Raw genomic sequence first — 17,899 nt, 5'->3', positions numbered from 1 at the left:
TATGGCACATGTCCTGGTGTGCCACACCGAGTAAATGTTAGGATGTTAAAAGTTCCTGGTCACATAACAAGTATTTAAAATGGAGAGTTCAAATTGTTTCATGCTTTGATGCCAAACGTCTACAAGCTATATTTCTGCATAGGTCAGAGAGGATATGAGGGAGGGCAGAGTAAGGTAACTCTCCTGTGTTCACTTACATGGCATTTGGGTTAATAACTCCAATGGCTGGACAAAGAAATGCTTCCCTGCAAACTGACAACACAAAACATAAACAACATCATAGTGAAACATTAAGAACTCCAAATGTAGCTAGAATGCTCAAAAGATCTCGACAGTACTGTGGGCAATGTTCAGAATATAACAGCTTAACATTATGTACAGATATTAGCCCTACTGAGGGCTGTTGGTGATCGCTTTGAGAATGTCACATGTGTTCTTAGAGATGACTTCTTTCAGTTTCCGTACCCGACGAGGGCTAGATGCTCCCACGTAACTCTCAGGCTGAAGGATGGCCATGCCATCGCTGACATTGCCCATGATGATGACCTGGCCCTCTGCAGCAGCAGCTGTGATGTTGGGGCATGGGCAGTTCCAGTCCATGTTGATAAAAGTGACCTCAAGGGGCTCCTTGCCAAAGAAGCGGAGACCCATCTTCTCATCTTTGAAGATCTCCTCCACAGTCACGAGGGCGTGGCCTGAGTCTTTCTCCTCTGTCAGCTCAGACATGCGACCCAGGATGACGAAGTCGCTGCGGCAGAAGCTCGTCACCATCTTGCCTCTCGGCTTGCAGGCCTTGCAGTTTTGGTTTTTGGGGAAGGGGCACATCTCCTCGCAGCCTTCTTTAGATTCAAAGTTGTTGTCATTTCCTTCACAACCGCCGTAAATGAAGGACTGACACTGCTGTAGGGTGGTGCTGTACGCCCACCGCGGCTCGTATGCCTTGCAGGGGCCTTGCAGGGTGGGGAGCCCACAGGGGCCCGACAGTTCTGGACCACAGCACTGCATGCACTCCTCGTATGTCTGGAACACCTTCCTGGGCTGCTGGCTGCTGTTGTGGCAGTGCGTAAAGGAGAAGCAGTTGTTGGATTTGGACTCGTAGTACCAGCTGACTTTCTGCAGCTCACTCCCACAATCATCTGCGCTGTCAAGGGGTTTCAGACATTCGTCAGGCAGGCAGCGGGTCTGGTTCTTGGGTTCAGGAGTTCTGTGTAACTCTGTGGGCAGCACAGTGAATGGGTGTTTGGCTTGCACTAAACCGGATGGGTTCTGAGCCGTGCAGGTGTAGACCCCTGAATCGCGCAGCTGGGCGTTATAGATGACAAGCTGACCGATGTTTGTGACCACCATGTTACCCCTAACATGATTGGGCCTCATGAGAACCCTCTCTACCCCATCAGGCATCTGCTTCTCCCATGTGATCTCAGGCCGGGGGCGACCGATGATGTCACACAGGAAGCTTGCCGTTTCCCCGACATTCACAGTCTGTGGAGTGGGGCTGCTGATCAGTACAGGTGGCTGAGGCTCGGTGGTGGGTGGGATAGTCGCCTGAAGGGTCGCAGTGGTTGGCCGGAGAGTGGTCACCTGGGGGAGAGAAGGGCTTGTGTTGGGCCACATCAGATGGAAGCGGCACGTGACAACAGTCAGGGTGATGCCCTTGGAGCACGCCTCTGCATCCATGTAGCACTTGTTGTAGTAGGTCATGCTGTCAGAGGCGCAGGTAAAATGTGGCTCCTTCTCACAGCGGTCCCGGCATTTGCACACCGGCTGACCGTCCCAGATGTCGCACTCAGAGCCCTGCTGAGTGCACATGAAACCGGCGCAGGTTGCTTCCTTTGGCATTCCCACGGGGCCCTTCTTTCCATCCACATAACGGGCTGCCACACAGCTTCGATTCCCACACACATTTTGACAACACTTCTCATAGGACTCGCACTCCTGCAAGAGGAGAAGGGGGGGGAAAAGTGCTTTGAATCCAAGATGGAACAAAACTAAACTTTCCATGTGAGATATAAACAGTTAAAAAAGTCAAAAGCAACTTACATACCTAAAACAGAAGCAGCTGAAAAATAACTACAACTAGAAAGAGTCATGCATGATATGATATTTACAAATTAAATAGAAATAAAACAGAAATATTGCACCAGTAAGGCACATATTCTAATAAAGTAAATAAATGTGTAATTGTTCTTTTTCTACAGTCATAATTACAGAGTCTGTCATCATTTTTGTGCACTTGTATTTTGAGTTTAGTCAATTTGATAAAAAACAAAACCAAGGACATCAAACAATGTGGCACACTACCATCACAATAATATAGCTATCCTGACTTTTCTTTCTTTCTTTTTTGTTCACTCTATTTGAAAATCCCACATGCACTATTAACAAAAAACAAAACAAACCACGATAAGCTTTCATTCCAAGTTACTGCCATGACATTACCTGGTCAGATTCACACTCTCGTGTGCAGGTGCTCATGGCGTCTACCCACAGGTTGGGGTTCATATCATTGGGGCAGATCCCCCCGTGCGTATAGTCAATGTGGGTCAAAACTCCGACCTGGAGCTCCATCCACACTGACACACACGTCAGGAACCAGATCCAGCGCGGAAACAGCATCCACCACATCTTCAGAGCGGCGCGCAATTCAACAAGTGCTGAAAGTTAAAACAACCAAACGAACAAAGTAATGTGTGTTTCTGTGATCCGGCTGTAAATCAGTTGTTCTCGAAATAAAGGCAGGTGTGCAAACGAGTCAAAGCGCATCAGTCTCCAGAGTCCGTGCGATGTGTGTCAGTTGATAAATTCACTTCTCTATTTATACCACCAACCCTCCGCCATCGCTGCTAACAAGACGCGCCAAGTAACTCGCAAAATGACAGTTATGAGTTTCTCCTTAGATGTTGAAAGAAGCTTAAAAAAAAAAGCGAAAAGCTGGCGGGGCACCTGCCTGTGAAAAGGATTGCTGGTAACCCCGTTTAACCCTTTGCGGTCCCCGCCGGCGCCAGGGCGCACCGTGCGCTATGACGCACGGAATAAAAAAGTCTCAAAGGCATTTTTCAGCTTACAAAAAATGTAGTTCTTATTATTTAACGACTGCAAAACAGCAAAAAACACATGTTAACACACATTCAGACTGTTTGAATTAAAGCTGCGGTTTTTACAGGTAACAAGAAGTGATGTACTTTGCCTTTACATACTATGAATATAGAATATTACTTATATCACACACACACACACACACACACACACACACACACACACACACACACACACACACACACACACACACACACACACACACACACACACACATATAAGAAAAATGAGTCACTTTTACACAAAATAAAACGACAACAGCTGAAATAATGAAAATTTAAACGATTCATATTTTAACTGTTCATCATTTAAGCATATTTGCAACAGCTAAATTTATCTGGGTGAAATCATTTAGAGGATTTTTCTTTTCTTTTTTTTACAGATGTTGAAACTCATATTTTAACAAACACAATATGCTCTTGGAAAAGACTGCATTTTTAAAGAAAACAAAACCATGTCATAGTTATAATTTTATTCTAATATGCTTAATTTTTTCATTACTTAATATTAAAGACAACTGTTTGTAAAAATCTATAATGGGCCAAATAAAGGGAAATTGTGACCTGCAGTACTTTGTGATCAGCACTAATAAATGCAGTACATTTCCTTCAGGTTAGACATAATGATGATGTCGATAACAGCAATTATAAACAGAATCCATTTCAATGTGATTGCATTCATTGGGATTCCATGAAACACACTGACGTAGCTGATTATATACTGTTCCTCACTTTAATAGACTTTCTGCACTGTGTAAAACATGATAACTTGCAGCCTGAGCTCAATAAAGCCATTTTAGCCATGTACAAGTTCATGCTTCTACCTGCTTGATACATTGCGCACTCTGTGGACTTTTTCTTGTCTGTAAATGCATGCAATCTGTGATACGTGACTGGTGTTGCACAACAATCTCTATTTTCCACGTAGCACAGTTTTCCATTTATACAGTCCACATTCTTCAGCCGTCTGCATACATCCTACAAAGCATGTCTTTGTACACAGGATTACTTTGAATTTATGCAAATGTACAGACTTGTTCTTAAATTCCAGAAAAGAAAAAAAAACGGTCTCTGAATCTTGGCTTGAGGACATTATTTGACAAGAACAAAGCTTAATTGGAGCACTGAAACAGGTTATCACCCAAAACGTAAGTACTCATTTGGGTTTGGGTTCATATCCAAGACTTAAAATAGAAAACATGAGTCCAGCTTTTCGTTCCTTAACAAGTCCGACTGGCAAACCAGCAGAGGTGAGATGAGGACAGTGCAACTCAAAAACGGGGAAAAAAAATACTTTGAAGGTGTGCTCTGCAGTGGGCGTGAGAGTTGGCACCATGTTTAATGAATGAAGTTGTTATTATCATTTCTTCAGTCCTTTCCTGTGTAAACCGTTTCCTCCACAGTTCAGCTGAGGACAGGGTAGCTATTAGACTGCCTTCCAGTGCAATAACGGTGGACTCATGCTGAGTTTAAGTATGTGTGTGCAGGAGATTGTTTGTTCTTCATGCAGACATGGTGATTTTTGTGTAAACCTGTGTGCGTGTGTGTATGACAAGCTAATAAATAAAGCCTTGTTTATCTGGATCTTGCCATGCTCCGGATCCTGTAGAAGGATTATTTTAGGTCCATTTCAGTGCTAATCATAAAAAACATATTCCCATATTCTCCATGATTCACTATGTCACCTTATATTAGTGTTTACTGGATATGTGTTTGTGGTTGGGGCAGCTTACTGTACTTATTGTTATAGGATATTCACTAGGGGCAAAATGTGTGCGTGTACACAGGTGAAAATACCTGTCGCTCTCCCCAGGACAGAAAGAGTTACAAATGAGAGGTTTCATAATGAGGGAGGATTGTAAGCTGTTAACTGTTGTCAAACTCAGTAAGGCCAGACACATCTTGGGGCTACAAATAATAAGCTTATTTTGTAGAATCACAAAAATTCTCCAGGTGTCAGGAAAATTACAAAATCATGAAATGGCACGCCCTCTGGTGAGAGGTTATGTGAGGATTACAAGCTTTGATATCAGTTTTTTTTTATTTAGACTATTAAAGTCAACACCTGTCAAAGTAGAAGAGACAAAACATCATCATAGTTTTTGAGATTACCCCAGTAATGAAGCTCAGCTGGCTGACATTAGACCTTTGGGTTGTACAAAAATTTTAAAAAGTATTTTGAAGAATTTAGCAACAGGTTGGTGAAGTAAAACAAAATCCAAAGAAACAACTTTGACTTCAGCATCTTTAGCAAACATCTGCATGTTTGGTTAAAGCGATATCAGCAGAAGTAGGGCATCTGGCATTAAAAAAAAGTATATATATATATACTTCGTTTTTTTTAAGAAATCTGTGCCAAATCAAACACTACACATTATCTCATATCATCATCCATCTGCTGTGGCGACCTTTAATGTTGTGGCCCCTCATTTACAAATGGTAAATGGACTGATTCTTATATATGCAGCCACCCCCACCTACACATCTACAGTGTATATGCCAAAAGAAGCTACCAGGAAACTGACTCTAGCTTTATATTACAGTAAAATCTGACTAATGTCAGCCTATTCATTTTTCAATTTAAAACCAGTTGTGCATTTCTCAAAAATCTAGGCCTCTTCTATGAATTTCCTGACATCTGTGGGTGGCTTAGACATATCAAAAGAACATCTTGCTCTGTCTGGTACTCCGATATTGAGCAATACTGAGCAACATTCTGACAAGGCATCAAAAAAATAACACTCAAACCTTCTTGCTGTATCACTGTTGTGCTAAAGTTGTTTTTAATCTTCCTCTCACCTCTGGGTCCGATTCTGTACATCTGTGCCAATAGGCAGGGACCTTATCAAGGAAGCTGGCAGCACAGCTTTCATTCATGCCGCCCTATCAACATTTATCAGTTTTAGCATGTTGGAGACAAAGAAAGGTGTGTGCCAGGGAAAAATACTGAGAAATGTTAACTGCAGTGTTTCTGTGTGTGGGGCAAGAGACATCTTGCTGTAAGGAATCTAAGGTGAACTTCTCTTCTTTGCCCCGTCATGGTCTCTCTTCCTACTTTCTCTTAATCCTCAATCAGTTCTGAGAACAGACAACCCAATTTCCAATAACATATCCACAGAATCAATGTATAAAACAATAGAAAAAGCAACAAATCCCTCTTGATCCACAGTTAGGAAAGCTCTTACATTAACTCTCTTGTCTTATTAGATTTTAATTTATTGTATTTTTGTATTAGTTTCTACCAGCACTGTAGTAAAATTACCATATTTTTGCCTGTTAGGATACATTAAGGAAAAAACACAAGTTCCTTCAGTTGTAAGTGAAGAAGTTGGGGCAACAGTCACTTTCCTGGCTTGCTGACTGAGTGTGAGCACACTCTAGTGGATGGTTGGAATAATTACATAATGACTGGCACTGACGTTAGATTACCCCCCAAAAACTGGTGATTTGCAACACTGTCTCTTCTTAATTGTAAAAAAATAAATAAATCTTTGCTGCATCACTGTATAAATGACATTCACACAAAGCACAACTGAAACAGTCTTGTTTTGTTTTACCTGGAAAAAAAATTCCAAATATGTAAAAGATCTAATTTAAGAAATCTGTACTGACTACAAGGCTACATGGGAATGATTCATTAGCCACAACTTGAATGGAACAACCCTCTGGACATCATCAGCATACATTTTTTAAACTAAGGCTTCTCCAGAGTCACATAACCAATTATAGAACTGATTTGCCTTCCAAAGCAGTAATCCCTGTGACCACTGAGACCCCATTTGGATTTTTAGGCCGCTGTGTAAGATATTCTGAAAGTCCCATCTGCATCCCTTTTTATCAGGTCAATGCAACCTTTGCTTAAAGGTTAACTCTAACAAGTTTCACTTCATATAATTCATCCACACCTGTATTCCCGAGTTCCAAACGGATTGACCCTGGTGCTGGTAACTTTAAAAGAACTTTCTGGGTTTCTTTTATTATCTTTGCCAATAAATATCCCCACAAAAATGTGGAAGAAAAATTAGTTGCACACTTCAACCCATGTGAGTAGTATATAATTGGTACATTTGCATGTATGTGCACACAAAAAGTTCCCACTTACATACTACTCCTAAATTCTACAAATAAGGTCTTCGAAGAACTCTCATCTGGTAGAAAAACCCAAGAATTAAACCATCCTTTTTTTTTAAACCTATTAATATTTTGGGTTTTTTTTTAAGGCTTTTCTGTTTGGTTGTTTAAAGGGGTGGGCTTTAACCCAACCCCTAACCCTAGACCAGGGGTGGGCAATTCTAGGCCTCAAGGTTTTAAATGTGTCCTTGATCCAACACAGCTCATTTAAACGGCTAAATTACCCCCTCAACATGTCTTGAAGTTCTCCAGAGGCCTGGTAATGAACTAATCATTTGATTCAGGTGGACACCGGCCCTCGACGGTCACCCTGAATCTGGTGGATGCTTTGAGATTAACTAGAATCAGACACTAAACAAAGACTCCTGCAGAAGCTGATATGATACATTTTCTTGCAATGGCGTTATCATTACTGATGATTTATTAAATCTTTATTACAAATGTCCCAAAAGATGATGGTAACCTTTCAGATACGCATTATGTTTTATTTTCTTCAGGTTTTTCTGTTGTTGTGGTGTTTCGGTCATGAAATGTTCTTCAGTGTTGTGAGTATGTGACGAGTTGCAACCAACAACAAGAACACTTGATATGAATGTGTAACATTTTAGACTTGGTAAGCAGGATTGGCTGGGCTTAAAATATGAGTAATTCTAAATATATTTTTCAGATAAACAAAAAACAAGTCAATCTTCCAACAAGCTGTTCAGTTTCACTATTGGGTTAGTGGAGGGACGTCAAACTCATCTCAGCCACATGCAGCCCACTTTGACCTTAAGTGGGTTGGACCAATTCATTCATTTCCATAGCGCCAGACGACAACTGCCGCCGCAACCAGTGAAGCTTCCCTTCCCAGAACTTTAGCTGCACAAATTAAGGGCCTCTATAATTCAGGTTTTTCTGCATCACAGAGAAGTTGCTGTAGAAAATGAAAGAAGTTCAGAAAGGCTCTTTGGACTTGTAAGAAATATATGGGTAAAACTGCAGATAGGGTTGTGGCGGCTATTAAGAAAATATAGTTAATATAGTCCTCTGGGTTTTATGTTTGACACACCTGGGCTAGAATAACCAGTTTACAACAAACCTGTTATGTGCCCAAACTAACAACAGAGCACATTAATCTCTTAGCATCCACGAGGTCACAGCAACCCATCTAGGATAAAGGTTCCACACCCAAGTGGAAAAACGTAAAGGTTTTCATTTGAAAGGCAGCATTTTTAAAAAAAAAAAATCAGACATATGGCTAAAACAAAATAAACCCCAAGCAGCCTCTTTAACATAAAAAGCAAATATCTTGATTGTAAAATGTCTTGATTGTAAAATGTTAAAGTCATTCATATTTGACCCTTTGGCATGCAAATGACAATCCCATCTGGAACCATGACTTCAATAAGCAGAAACAAAAATCAGAAGGTTTTATACCCCAGCACCATTTAGAGACAGCACAACAATTTCGTTCTTCCTTTTTTATATATAAAGGCATTTTCATATTACATATTTTGGTGGTACATAATTCAAGTTTTTATAGATTTGGTTCACAGAAGAATCACATAAGTAACTGAGCACACTTCCCTAGATAAGACAATTCTTTAAAAGTAGCTTAAATAATAGTGCAGTACAAAAATAAGTGGGTTCATCACAAAAATGTAGGGTTTTTCTCATGTGAAAGGTACAGTGGCACATTATTCTTCTTTGTAGAAAATATGACATTAAAAAGGTCCTCCTTTTTTTGTTGTCGTGTTGTTTGTTTTGCAGCAGAGAGCCGATTAGAAAACGATACATTCACTGGCTTTCTTTATCCCACTGGCAGAAGGCACTAGAGAGCAGACTTGGCTCAAATGACATTTGCACTTATGGCTTTTTTTACTTGCAGGACAATCAGAGCCAGAAACTTCCCACTGAAACATTTGTTTATGTCCTGATGTGTTTTTGACAGACGCTGCAACTACTTGCAAGTGCTAAATGACCCAAGTCTGTAGAGGAGCTCAGGATTCATTCAAAGAGAGCAATAAGGTTCCTGAAAATGATAACAAGTGCACACAGAAAGTATTCTTCAGTTCCACTGCCAGGTTTCAAACAGACTCAGACTGAAGTGAACTGAGCTGAATTCCAGACTCTGGTTTACAACATCGGGACAAAAAGGCAGTTCTACTGTGCCAGTCCTGCATCTTTAGCCATGCCGTAGAAGATTCCTCTCTTAGATATAAGGTTTGTAGGAGTATCAAACTCAGCTATCCGTCCCTTGTCCAACACCAGCACTCTGTAAGAAGAGAGGAAGAGAGTGTGATTCATTCACAAGACCTATACAGGTTTTAAATCAGTACATTCTTATTTTCTTTTACACACACATCACATTATCAAATTTACTCCTACTTTGCTTTTGGTAGAAAAGCATCAGTATTGTGTGTTACAGTTCTAAAAATCTCACTTACTTCAAAATAATGAGCAGCTATTTCTAAAATAGTTTTAAAGTGGCCCATTTCTGCCCCTGGGACCTGACTAGAGTAGCTTTGCATGATTCAAAATAATGAATAATAGATGTTTTAGCCACATTCTCTTTGAGGGCATCCTCCCTTTAAGCCAAGGATGATAAGAATGGCTCTCCCTTGCAAAAAAGAAGAGTTGAACAGCAGGTCGGCTACAACCACAGTTTTGTTCCTGAGATGACCATACTAAGGATATCCATCGTCTATGAGCGTTCACCATTGTAACAGTACATATAAATATATGACAGAAAAAAGGAAAAGCAGGTGGTGCATTTTCCCTTCAAAGTAATCGGTAAGGTACTAACCTTGTGTAATCCATTATTGTGTTGAGTCTGTGTGCAATGGTGAAGACGGTGCAGTCTTCAAACTGAGTCCTGATGGTGGATTGGATGAGGTCATCTGTCTCCAGGTCGATAGCAGCAGTAGCTTCATCCAGGATGAGGATCCTGGTCTTCCTCAAGAGGGCTCGAGCTAAACACACTAGCTGCCTCTGGCCCACACTGGAGACACCAAAATCCAGTAAGTGAAACAGCATTTACAGACAAGCCTTGCTCACCGTGCTTCTTTGTCTCTGAACGTACCTGAGGTTCTCTCCTCCCTCTGAACATTCGAGGTCCAGTTTTGCTGCCTGGTTACTGACAAACTTGTGGAGGTGAGAATGTTCCAGGGCTTTCCACACCTCTTCATCGCTGTACTTCTCAAAAGGGTCCAGGTTCATCCTCAGTGTCCCAGAGAACAGCACAGGCTCCTGAGGCAAACACAGAAACACAGGTGAGCAGGAATAAGCTACCACAACCCTGGCTGGAAAAGAAAACCGACAGATGGACATTCAGCTGGGCTCTCACTCTGATATTATTCGATGCTACAGAGTGGCAGGGTGAACTTGGGTGGGTGCAGGGTGGTGGTGGGTATCACTGGTAAGGTGCAAAGCACTAGCTTTAGTTTACAGCACACAGACAGATCAGCAACTAAATTAAGAATTAGCAGTCTCCAGAGCCTCAGTCAACATAACAACAATCTAAATAACCCCGTTTATGTGACTCAAGCTGTTTTCACATAATCTTTGAACAATTTTTACAATAACATTTTTACAATAACAGGCTCAGGGAGGGGCAGATGGCCTGGTTCTTCCTGTTAAAAGGGAGCTTTTCCTTCCCACTGTCGCCAAGTGGCTGCTCACAGGGGGCTGTTTGACTGGTGATTTCAGATGTTTCCCGACTAGAGATAGTGGAATATAGAGCTTGAGACAGCAGTAGCAGATATCACAGTTAATAATATTAACTGCGCTATGTCCGCATTGGCTTAAAAGTTTTGGTCCTTGAGTTATACCAGACCCTAATAAGTGTTAGAAGTAAATAGATGCTCTTTATACTGTAATTACTACTCTGAATCATTTAGTTTAGTTTTTTTCCTGTTGATGTATGAGATCTAAACTGTACATATTTCATTGGAAAATTAAGATTATTCGCACAAATACTGACATATAATCCTTTTCAAACATACAGGTGCTTCATTCAGGCAGAATTTGACAGTCGTACCTGTGGAATGATGGTGAGTTTAGACCGCAGGTCGTGCAGGCCTATCTCTGATATCTTCACGTTGTCGATGGTGATCTCGCCTCCCGCAGCTTCCAGCAATCTGAAGAGGCAGAGCGTCATCGAAGACTTGCCGGCCCCCGTACGACCTACGATACCGATCTGCGCAGAAACACACGGAGTTGTGTTGAACACCCCACTGAGCCATTATTCTGCACTGATAAATAAATCATCTCGGCATATCCTCCCCACACCTTCTCTCCTCCCTTGACTCTTAGCGTGATGTCCTTCAGAACGAGGTCCAGTCCCTCTCGGTACCGAACGCTGTAGTCGTTGAACTCCACATTCCCCTGCATGGGCCATTCAGGTGGGGGCTTCTTGTCCTCCACCTCCCAGGGGGCCTGTAAACACAAACACAGCTCTTCATGGTAGGAAAACTTTCTGAGCAACTCATTAGCCTATTTGGCTTGGACCAGAACCGATTTGTTTATCAGGCTAAGAAGTCAGAGAGCTGTACTTCTTTGCACAGCCACTCGGAGCTGCCAAATATTTATTTCACCTCTGGGATGCACCGGATGCTTCAAACAGAGGCTTTCAATAACAGCTACACCAACTAATGCACAGAAGGGGCACTTTCTGTGATGGCTACTGAAAAAGTACACTCTGTACAGTATAAGTGCCCTGTTTCTCTGCAACAGAGGGGCCCTTGTTGGCAGCAGGTAAGCTAACATTTCTGGAACTAGTTACAGTTTATAGGTCTTGTGTTGCAGAGTTGAGCAACAAGGCAGGTTTTTTTTTTTTAACGTGGCTAAATTCCTACATTTTAACCGTAGCACAAAGCCAACACCACTTTAAAAGCAAACACATGAACAGTCCCATCTTCACAGAGTATTAGAAAGGTGCTTAAAGGGATTCATGACATACCTCTGTCTTGGTCTCAGAGTACTCCTTCACTCTCTCCACTGCTACTATGTTGTTCTCCAGTTCTGAAGTCATCCGCACCATCCAGTTCAAAGACATGGTCACCTATTGAAACAATGCCTTATGAAACACTCCAGAAATTTACAATAAGGGATGCTGTGTGTCCACTACAGCAAAGTAAGGCAAAGCAAAACAACTTCCAGAGCCTTGTAAATAAAAAATGACTTACATAAAAGACATTAAGACAAAATGAAAAGGAAAAAGTTTTAAATTGAGCAGAAAACAAGTAGGCCCTTCACATGAACGTGAAGCAGCTCAACTAGATACTAACGAGCTGAACTTACAATATGAAGACTTATTCACATATAACTTCATTCAATTAAAGCTGTATAATATTTGGTGAAGTTCAAGGGAAGCGTTAGCATGCAAGTAAAGTAAGGTTTATTAGCTAAAACTGAGCAAAAGGATAAATGATGTTACTAAACAACCCCATCCAATAAAATTGTGATACAGAGTAAAATGCAGATACATTCAGAAAGCAATGATCTGCTTTAAGTGAGAAAATGAAGCTCATTCTTAATTTGATGACAGCAACATATCTCAAAAATACAGAGACAGATCCATGTTTACCACTGTGCAACACCCCCCTCTTCTTTAAGCAACAGTCTGTAAACACTGTAATTTCTCAAGCACATTATAGATCAGAAGAGTAGTAACTGTGAGGCACAGATGATAAAATATTTAAAAGGATAAATGCTAGAAACTAAAATTTGAAATAAATTAAGATGCTTTGCTAAACAACAAACATGAGTTTTCATAAAGTTAAAAGTAACTGATAAAGTGATAAGAGGCAATACTGAGAACACTTATAGCGCTATGTATTTCAAGCAAACAATAGGCTAAGAGGATAAAACACTGATTTGATCCATGGTAAAAATACCAGTGACTGTAGCTTTACTGAGAAAGCATTATAAATATAAAAAATGCTATAAAGTGACATTATTACTGGTTAAATGAGATATCTAGGTCATATTCTTGCAATAGCTGTAGTAGTACCTGTAGAGCATAGGACACCGACAGACCCACGAGGCCGGGACTAAGACTGTCCTTTCCTGTCACCGCAAACAGGCCAGCAAACAACACAATGCAGTTTCCAATGAACTCAATTCGCACTCCGAGCCACCTGTAAAACAGCAGATGCAGTTGACCTTAAGAACACCTGAGAAACTAAAACACGGGATAATTCAGCACCTCGTGTTACGACAATAATGACTTATACTCATTACTGGGATACAAGGGGCAGTGCCATTGATAGAGCCACAAGTTTTAGAAATATTATTTATTGTGGAGCAACACTATAGTAAGTACAGTATATTTTCTTATGTGTGTATAGACAGTATGCGAATTCCTTTTGTGCTTTTCACTCTTTGCACTCAGACAGTGTTTCACATTAACGCCATCTTTCCAATAAGATGGACAGATGTTAGAAAATCTGCTTTTTTCTTAAAAAAGGATCAGGTGAGAATTTTGATATTGACCTTGACCTTTCTCACTATGTGTTAATAGACCTCTCTGCATTGAACAATACTTGTTATTAATCTCTGGTTCTCTTCCACAGCACGTATTTTATCCCGTCTTCCTTTTCTCACCCCAACAGATGGCCCCGCCCCTCCCTGAGCCTGGTTCTGCCGGAGGTTTCTTCCTGTTAAAAGGGAGTTTTTCCTTCCCACTGTCGCCTTGCTCAAGTGCTTGCTCAAGTGCTTGCTCAAGTGCTTGCTCATAGGGGGTCAAATGATAGTTGGGTTTTTCTCTGTATCTATTATTGTAGGGTCTACCTTACGATATAAAGCACCTTGAGGCGATTGTTGTTGATTTGGCGCTATATAAATAAAATTGAATTGAGTTGAATATTACCTATGCTACACCCAGTTAGCTTAGCTTATCATAAAAGCTGCACACAGGTGCAAACGATTTGCTAAGCTTTGTTAGAAGCCACCAAAATTTCACTGTGCAATTTGAGTTTAAACAGTCATTGTAGTTAACCATAATAAACCTACAGACACGAGCAGGATTGATTTTCTCATCTTGTCACTCAAACTTAAGGCTGAATAGAAGAGAAGAAGTCTTTGAGCATGAGTACTCCTTACCTTCCTATAGTTATAAACACTAGATATTCGCCATTTGTGCACACGAGACAATGAGATTTTTAAAAAACCCACCTTATAGAACTTTAGGGGCTCCATAAGTAACAGATTATGTGCAGCCACAATTTGAAACAAAATTCAAAGCAGAAAGAATCAGCCAAACAGAGACGCAGAATTTTTACATGCAGTGGCTGTGCACAGAGCGACACAAGAACTCAAGACTGGAACACAGCTGCTTCTCTGCTGGAGCAGGATACTTGCCTGTTTGACACTATACCAGGGTAGTAACTCTTTTGGTTCTCATCCACTTTGATATCACTCATCAGAACAAAGGCAGAGTGCTTGCCATATGCTCGGATTACACTACAGCCAGTGATGGTCTCAGAGAAATGGGAGTATATGGGAGAGCGGCTGACCGACTCCAGACGCTTTAGCTGCCGAGACGTGGCAACATAAAATCTCTACAAGCATTGAGGGGGAGAAAAACAGACAATGTTAAAACACAACAAGGCTTTCCACGTGCTCAGATATGTTTAAATATGATGCAAATACAGGCTCACGCATACACACGCACACCCACACAGAGTAATGAAGAAAGCCTATGTTAACAAAACAACTGCAGATATTTGACCCTGAGCTTTTAAGCATTTAAGCATATTAAACTAATACAAATAACAAGATTCACTGATAAAATCCGCAAAGCTGACAGAACAGGTGATTTTTATCTGCAGGTGTTTTGTTTTTCATTACACATATATCTGCATCCAAATCAAATTTATACACAAACAGCCGTAATATTTCTGAAAGTGTTAGAAGCTTGAAGCGATAGTTCTGCTTTTCTGAGTATTTGGTAGTTTCTGAGCACAGTGAGATTAAAGACGAATATGGCAGAGAGACAAGCGATGCAAAGTGGATGCCATGACAAAGCTGCAGGAACAACATTTAGTGTTACTGTTAAGCTGATATTAGTTGTGTGAGTGTGCAGTTAGTATCACGTAGTGAGGACACAGAATATTCCCTTAAAGACAAACTGAGAGTTGGGTAAGCAAATCTTTGGGCAGTGACGCAACTTTTATCATTTTTGCCCTTTATGCCACATTTGAAATGAAAGATGCAATTTTATTTATTAAAAAAGAAATAAATCGTATAGACAGTTTTATATGTTCATGATGTGAAATATGACTTGATAAGTAACCTACGTTATAGATATTTTTATTAGTTACACAGGAAAAGGTTAGAATATGAGACGTATATACCTCATGTGGTCATGGCACAACATGTGGCTAAATGAGCCCACTTTAATCAGGCTTCCCTTTGACTACAATGGACTGTAGGAAGATTAATGGCTTAATAAACATTTTAGATCATTCTAAAAGAGTTAATGTGTACTTAATAAGATAAAAAAAAAGACATCTGCAAACATCTGTGGAAAACAAAGATAATGGATGAATGATCACAGGATTCCTTCCATGGTTTAAAAAAAAAAAAAACGTAGATAACACTCTTTAGGATGTCCGTAAATCATTATCCACACCTATGGTAAATCGAGATGCCACAAGAGTAAATATAGAGGGTTCACCACAAGGTGCAAACCAGCGATCAGTCTCAACATTAAAAAGAATTGGGCACTGGTTTAAATCACAGGTTGAGTTGGAGCCAGGTGAATCTCTCCCCAACCGGTCGCGGCAGATGGCCCCGCCCCTCCCTGAGGTTTCTGGAGGTTTCTTCCTGTTAAAAGGGAGTTTTTCCTTCCCACTGTCGCCAAAGTGCTTGCTCATAGGGGGTCATATGATTGTTGGGTTTTTCTCTGAATGTATTATTGTAGGATCTAACCGTACACTATAAAGCGCCTTGACACGACTGTTGCTGCAATTTCTGTATGAATAAAATTGAATTGGATTGAATTGAATTGAATCATTGTCCTTGAAATGTCTCACGTTTTTGTTGCACTGGCAGAATCGCATGTTATTCTCCATCTACATGCTTCTGTTGCAGTTATATTTTCTGCCGACAGGCTGTGACGTAAACACAGTCTCACATTGCTGGGCTCACTCAGATTCAGCCAAGCATTGCAGTTTAACAGACAACTTTCTTCATCTACTACATCTTCTGTGGCATCAGAGAGCTTAAATTGTGAAAATTGTGTCACTTCCCAGTCACCTCCAGGCTAACTGTATTATCCTGAATCAGGGGTGGGCAATTCCAGGCCTCGAGGGCCAGTGTCCTGCAGGTTTAAAATGTGTCCTTGAGCCAACACAGCTGATTTAAATGGCTAAATGACCTCCTCAACATGTCCTGAACTTCTCCAGAGGCCTGGTAAGGAACTAATCATTTGATTCAGGTGTTTTGACCCAGGGTGACATCTAAAACCTGCAGGATCCTTGAGGCCTGGAGTTGCTCACCCCTGTCCTAAAGCCTTTCAAAATCCTATAAGAAAAACCTGTAGTGAGTTGGCACCTGACAAAAAGAGATTCATACTCATTCATATTCTAGTCACCTAGTTATTGAACAGCTGTTTGAGCCTTCAACTAAATGCCTGCACACTTAACTGAAAGCCAAAGGGCTGACACTGCACAATTTCATCCGATGAGTTAGATAAACCTGTGATATGCAATAGAAAGCCGAGATAACCCTGATACCAGAAAAGTAAAAAGGACACCATGTGTTAAAATTGTTAGTTTGCCCTTTAACTGCATATAGGCAACAAAGTGTTGCTTGAGCACTGAGACAACCACCTTTTCTATGAGTCTTTAAAACTGACGACGTAATCAGCAGAAATTTATTTTGTGAATGTTAGTGTTGATTATATCTCGTAGCATTTAAAACGTATATTAACACAGCAGTGCTGAACACTATAGAGAGATACCACCAACACTAACCACTGCTGCTGACACCAACACCACTAAACAGATTAGAAAGGGCTGCTCTCACGGCAGAAATGTTTGCCCTGTCCTCGGTGAAGTTGCTCATCTTTTGTGCATGTGATTGTTTAAAAAACAGGATGTAAATAAAGAAATGTAGTTCATGCATGAGCTTTTTAATAAGTAATACGAGCTCCCAAACTAGAACCAAATTACACTGGATCCTTCAAGGCTGGGGCCAACACATCTATTGAAATAACCTGACAGCATTGTAGCCAAAATTATATTTTTTTGTGGTGTATATGGGACAACATATATGATGATACAGATATATCTGTATGAGGCCAACAATGACAGTTAATTTAAAGCGCAAAGGCCCAAATATGTTTTGCGAAATGAAAAATAAAATTCCTTAAAAACTGTTCTTTACTGCTTTATGAAACCTCGCAGAGGAACAGATAAGTTTCTTTTTGACACACTGAACGATGTTAAAAGCAGGAAAAACATGCACGGCTCTTTATCCACATCTGATTTTCAGTTAGTAATATTATTTCTGCCCTAAGAGAAGCCCTGCCTCCGTGGATCGACTGTAACGAGTGCTGGGCTGTATACCTTTATATCTGGTACACAGAGACGTTTCTCAAGGCTAACAGGTGTTTTTTTGGGCTACAAAGTTTAGAAGAATAACTTATAAATGTGATGCTTCACTCACAAGCTCGTATGCAGGAG

General features: G+C 40.7%; 2 protein-coding genes across 3 annotated transcripts in view; both read right to left on the bottom strand.

Annotated features, from left to right (window-relative positions):
* Nucleotides 1-390: 390 nt before the first annotated feature.
* On the bottom strand, nt 391-2,625 carry wfikkn2b (WAP, follistatin/kazal, immunoglobulin, kunitz and netrin domain containing 2b; the record flags this gene model as incomplete). The annotated part of the gene is made up of 2 exons (XM_080873451.1): nt 391-1,935; nt 2,440-2,625. 2 exons carry the CDS (start codon nt 2,623-2,625, stop codon nt 391-393), a joined length of 1,731 nt encoding a protein of 576 aa, XP_080729577.1.
* Nucleotides 2,626-8,657: 6,032 nt separating this feature from the next.
* The window catches only part of abcc3 (ATP-binding cassette, sub-family C (CFTR/MRP), member 3), a 68,027-nt gene continuing 58,785 nt past the window's right edge, over nt 8,658-17,899 (bottom strand). The window contains exons 24-31 of one of the 2 annotated variants that reach the window (XM_080873119.1): nt 14,571-14,770; nt 13,222-13,348; nt 12,169-12,270; nt 11,499-11,645; nt 11,248-11,406; nt 10,291-10,457; nt 10,015-10,209; nt 8,658-9,483 (exon numbers count right to left, since the gene is read on the bottom strand). In XM_080873119.1, coding sequence (XP_080729245.1) covers nt 9,372-9,483; nt 10,015-10,209; nt 10,291-10,457; nt 11,248-11,406; nt 11,499-11,645; nt 12,169-12,270; nt 13,222-13,348; nt 14,571-14,770 — 1,209 coding nt within the window. In that variant the 3' untranslated portion in view covers nt 8,658-9,371. The remainder of the gene's footprint in view (nt 9,484-10,014; nt 10,210-10,290; nt 10,458-11,247; nt 11,407-11,498; nt 11,646-12,168; nt 12,271-13,221; nt 13,349-14,570; nt 14,771-17,899) is intronic. The other variant, XM_080873118.1, reaches the window with a different exon arrangement.

Source organism: Rhamphochromis sp. 'chilingali', assembly GCF_963969265.1.
Source record: "Rhamphochromis sp. 'chilingali' genome assembly, chromosome: 22".
Taxonomy (NCBI): domain Eukaryota; kingdom Metazoa; phylum Chordata; class Actinopteri; order Cichliformes; family Cichlidae; genus Rhamphochromis; species Rhamphochromis sp. 'chilingali'.
Note: the sequence above shows the minus strand (reverse complement) of the source record. Positions and strands in the feature narration are given on the sequence as shown.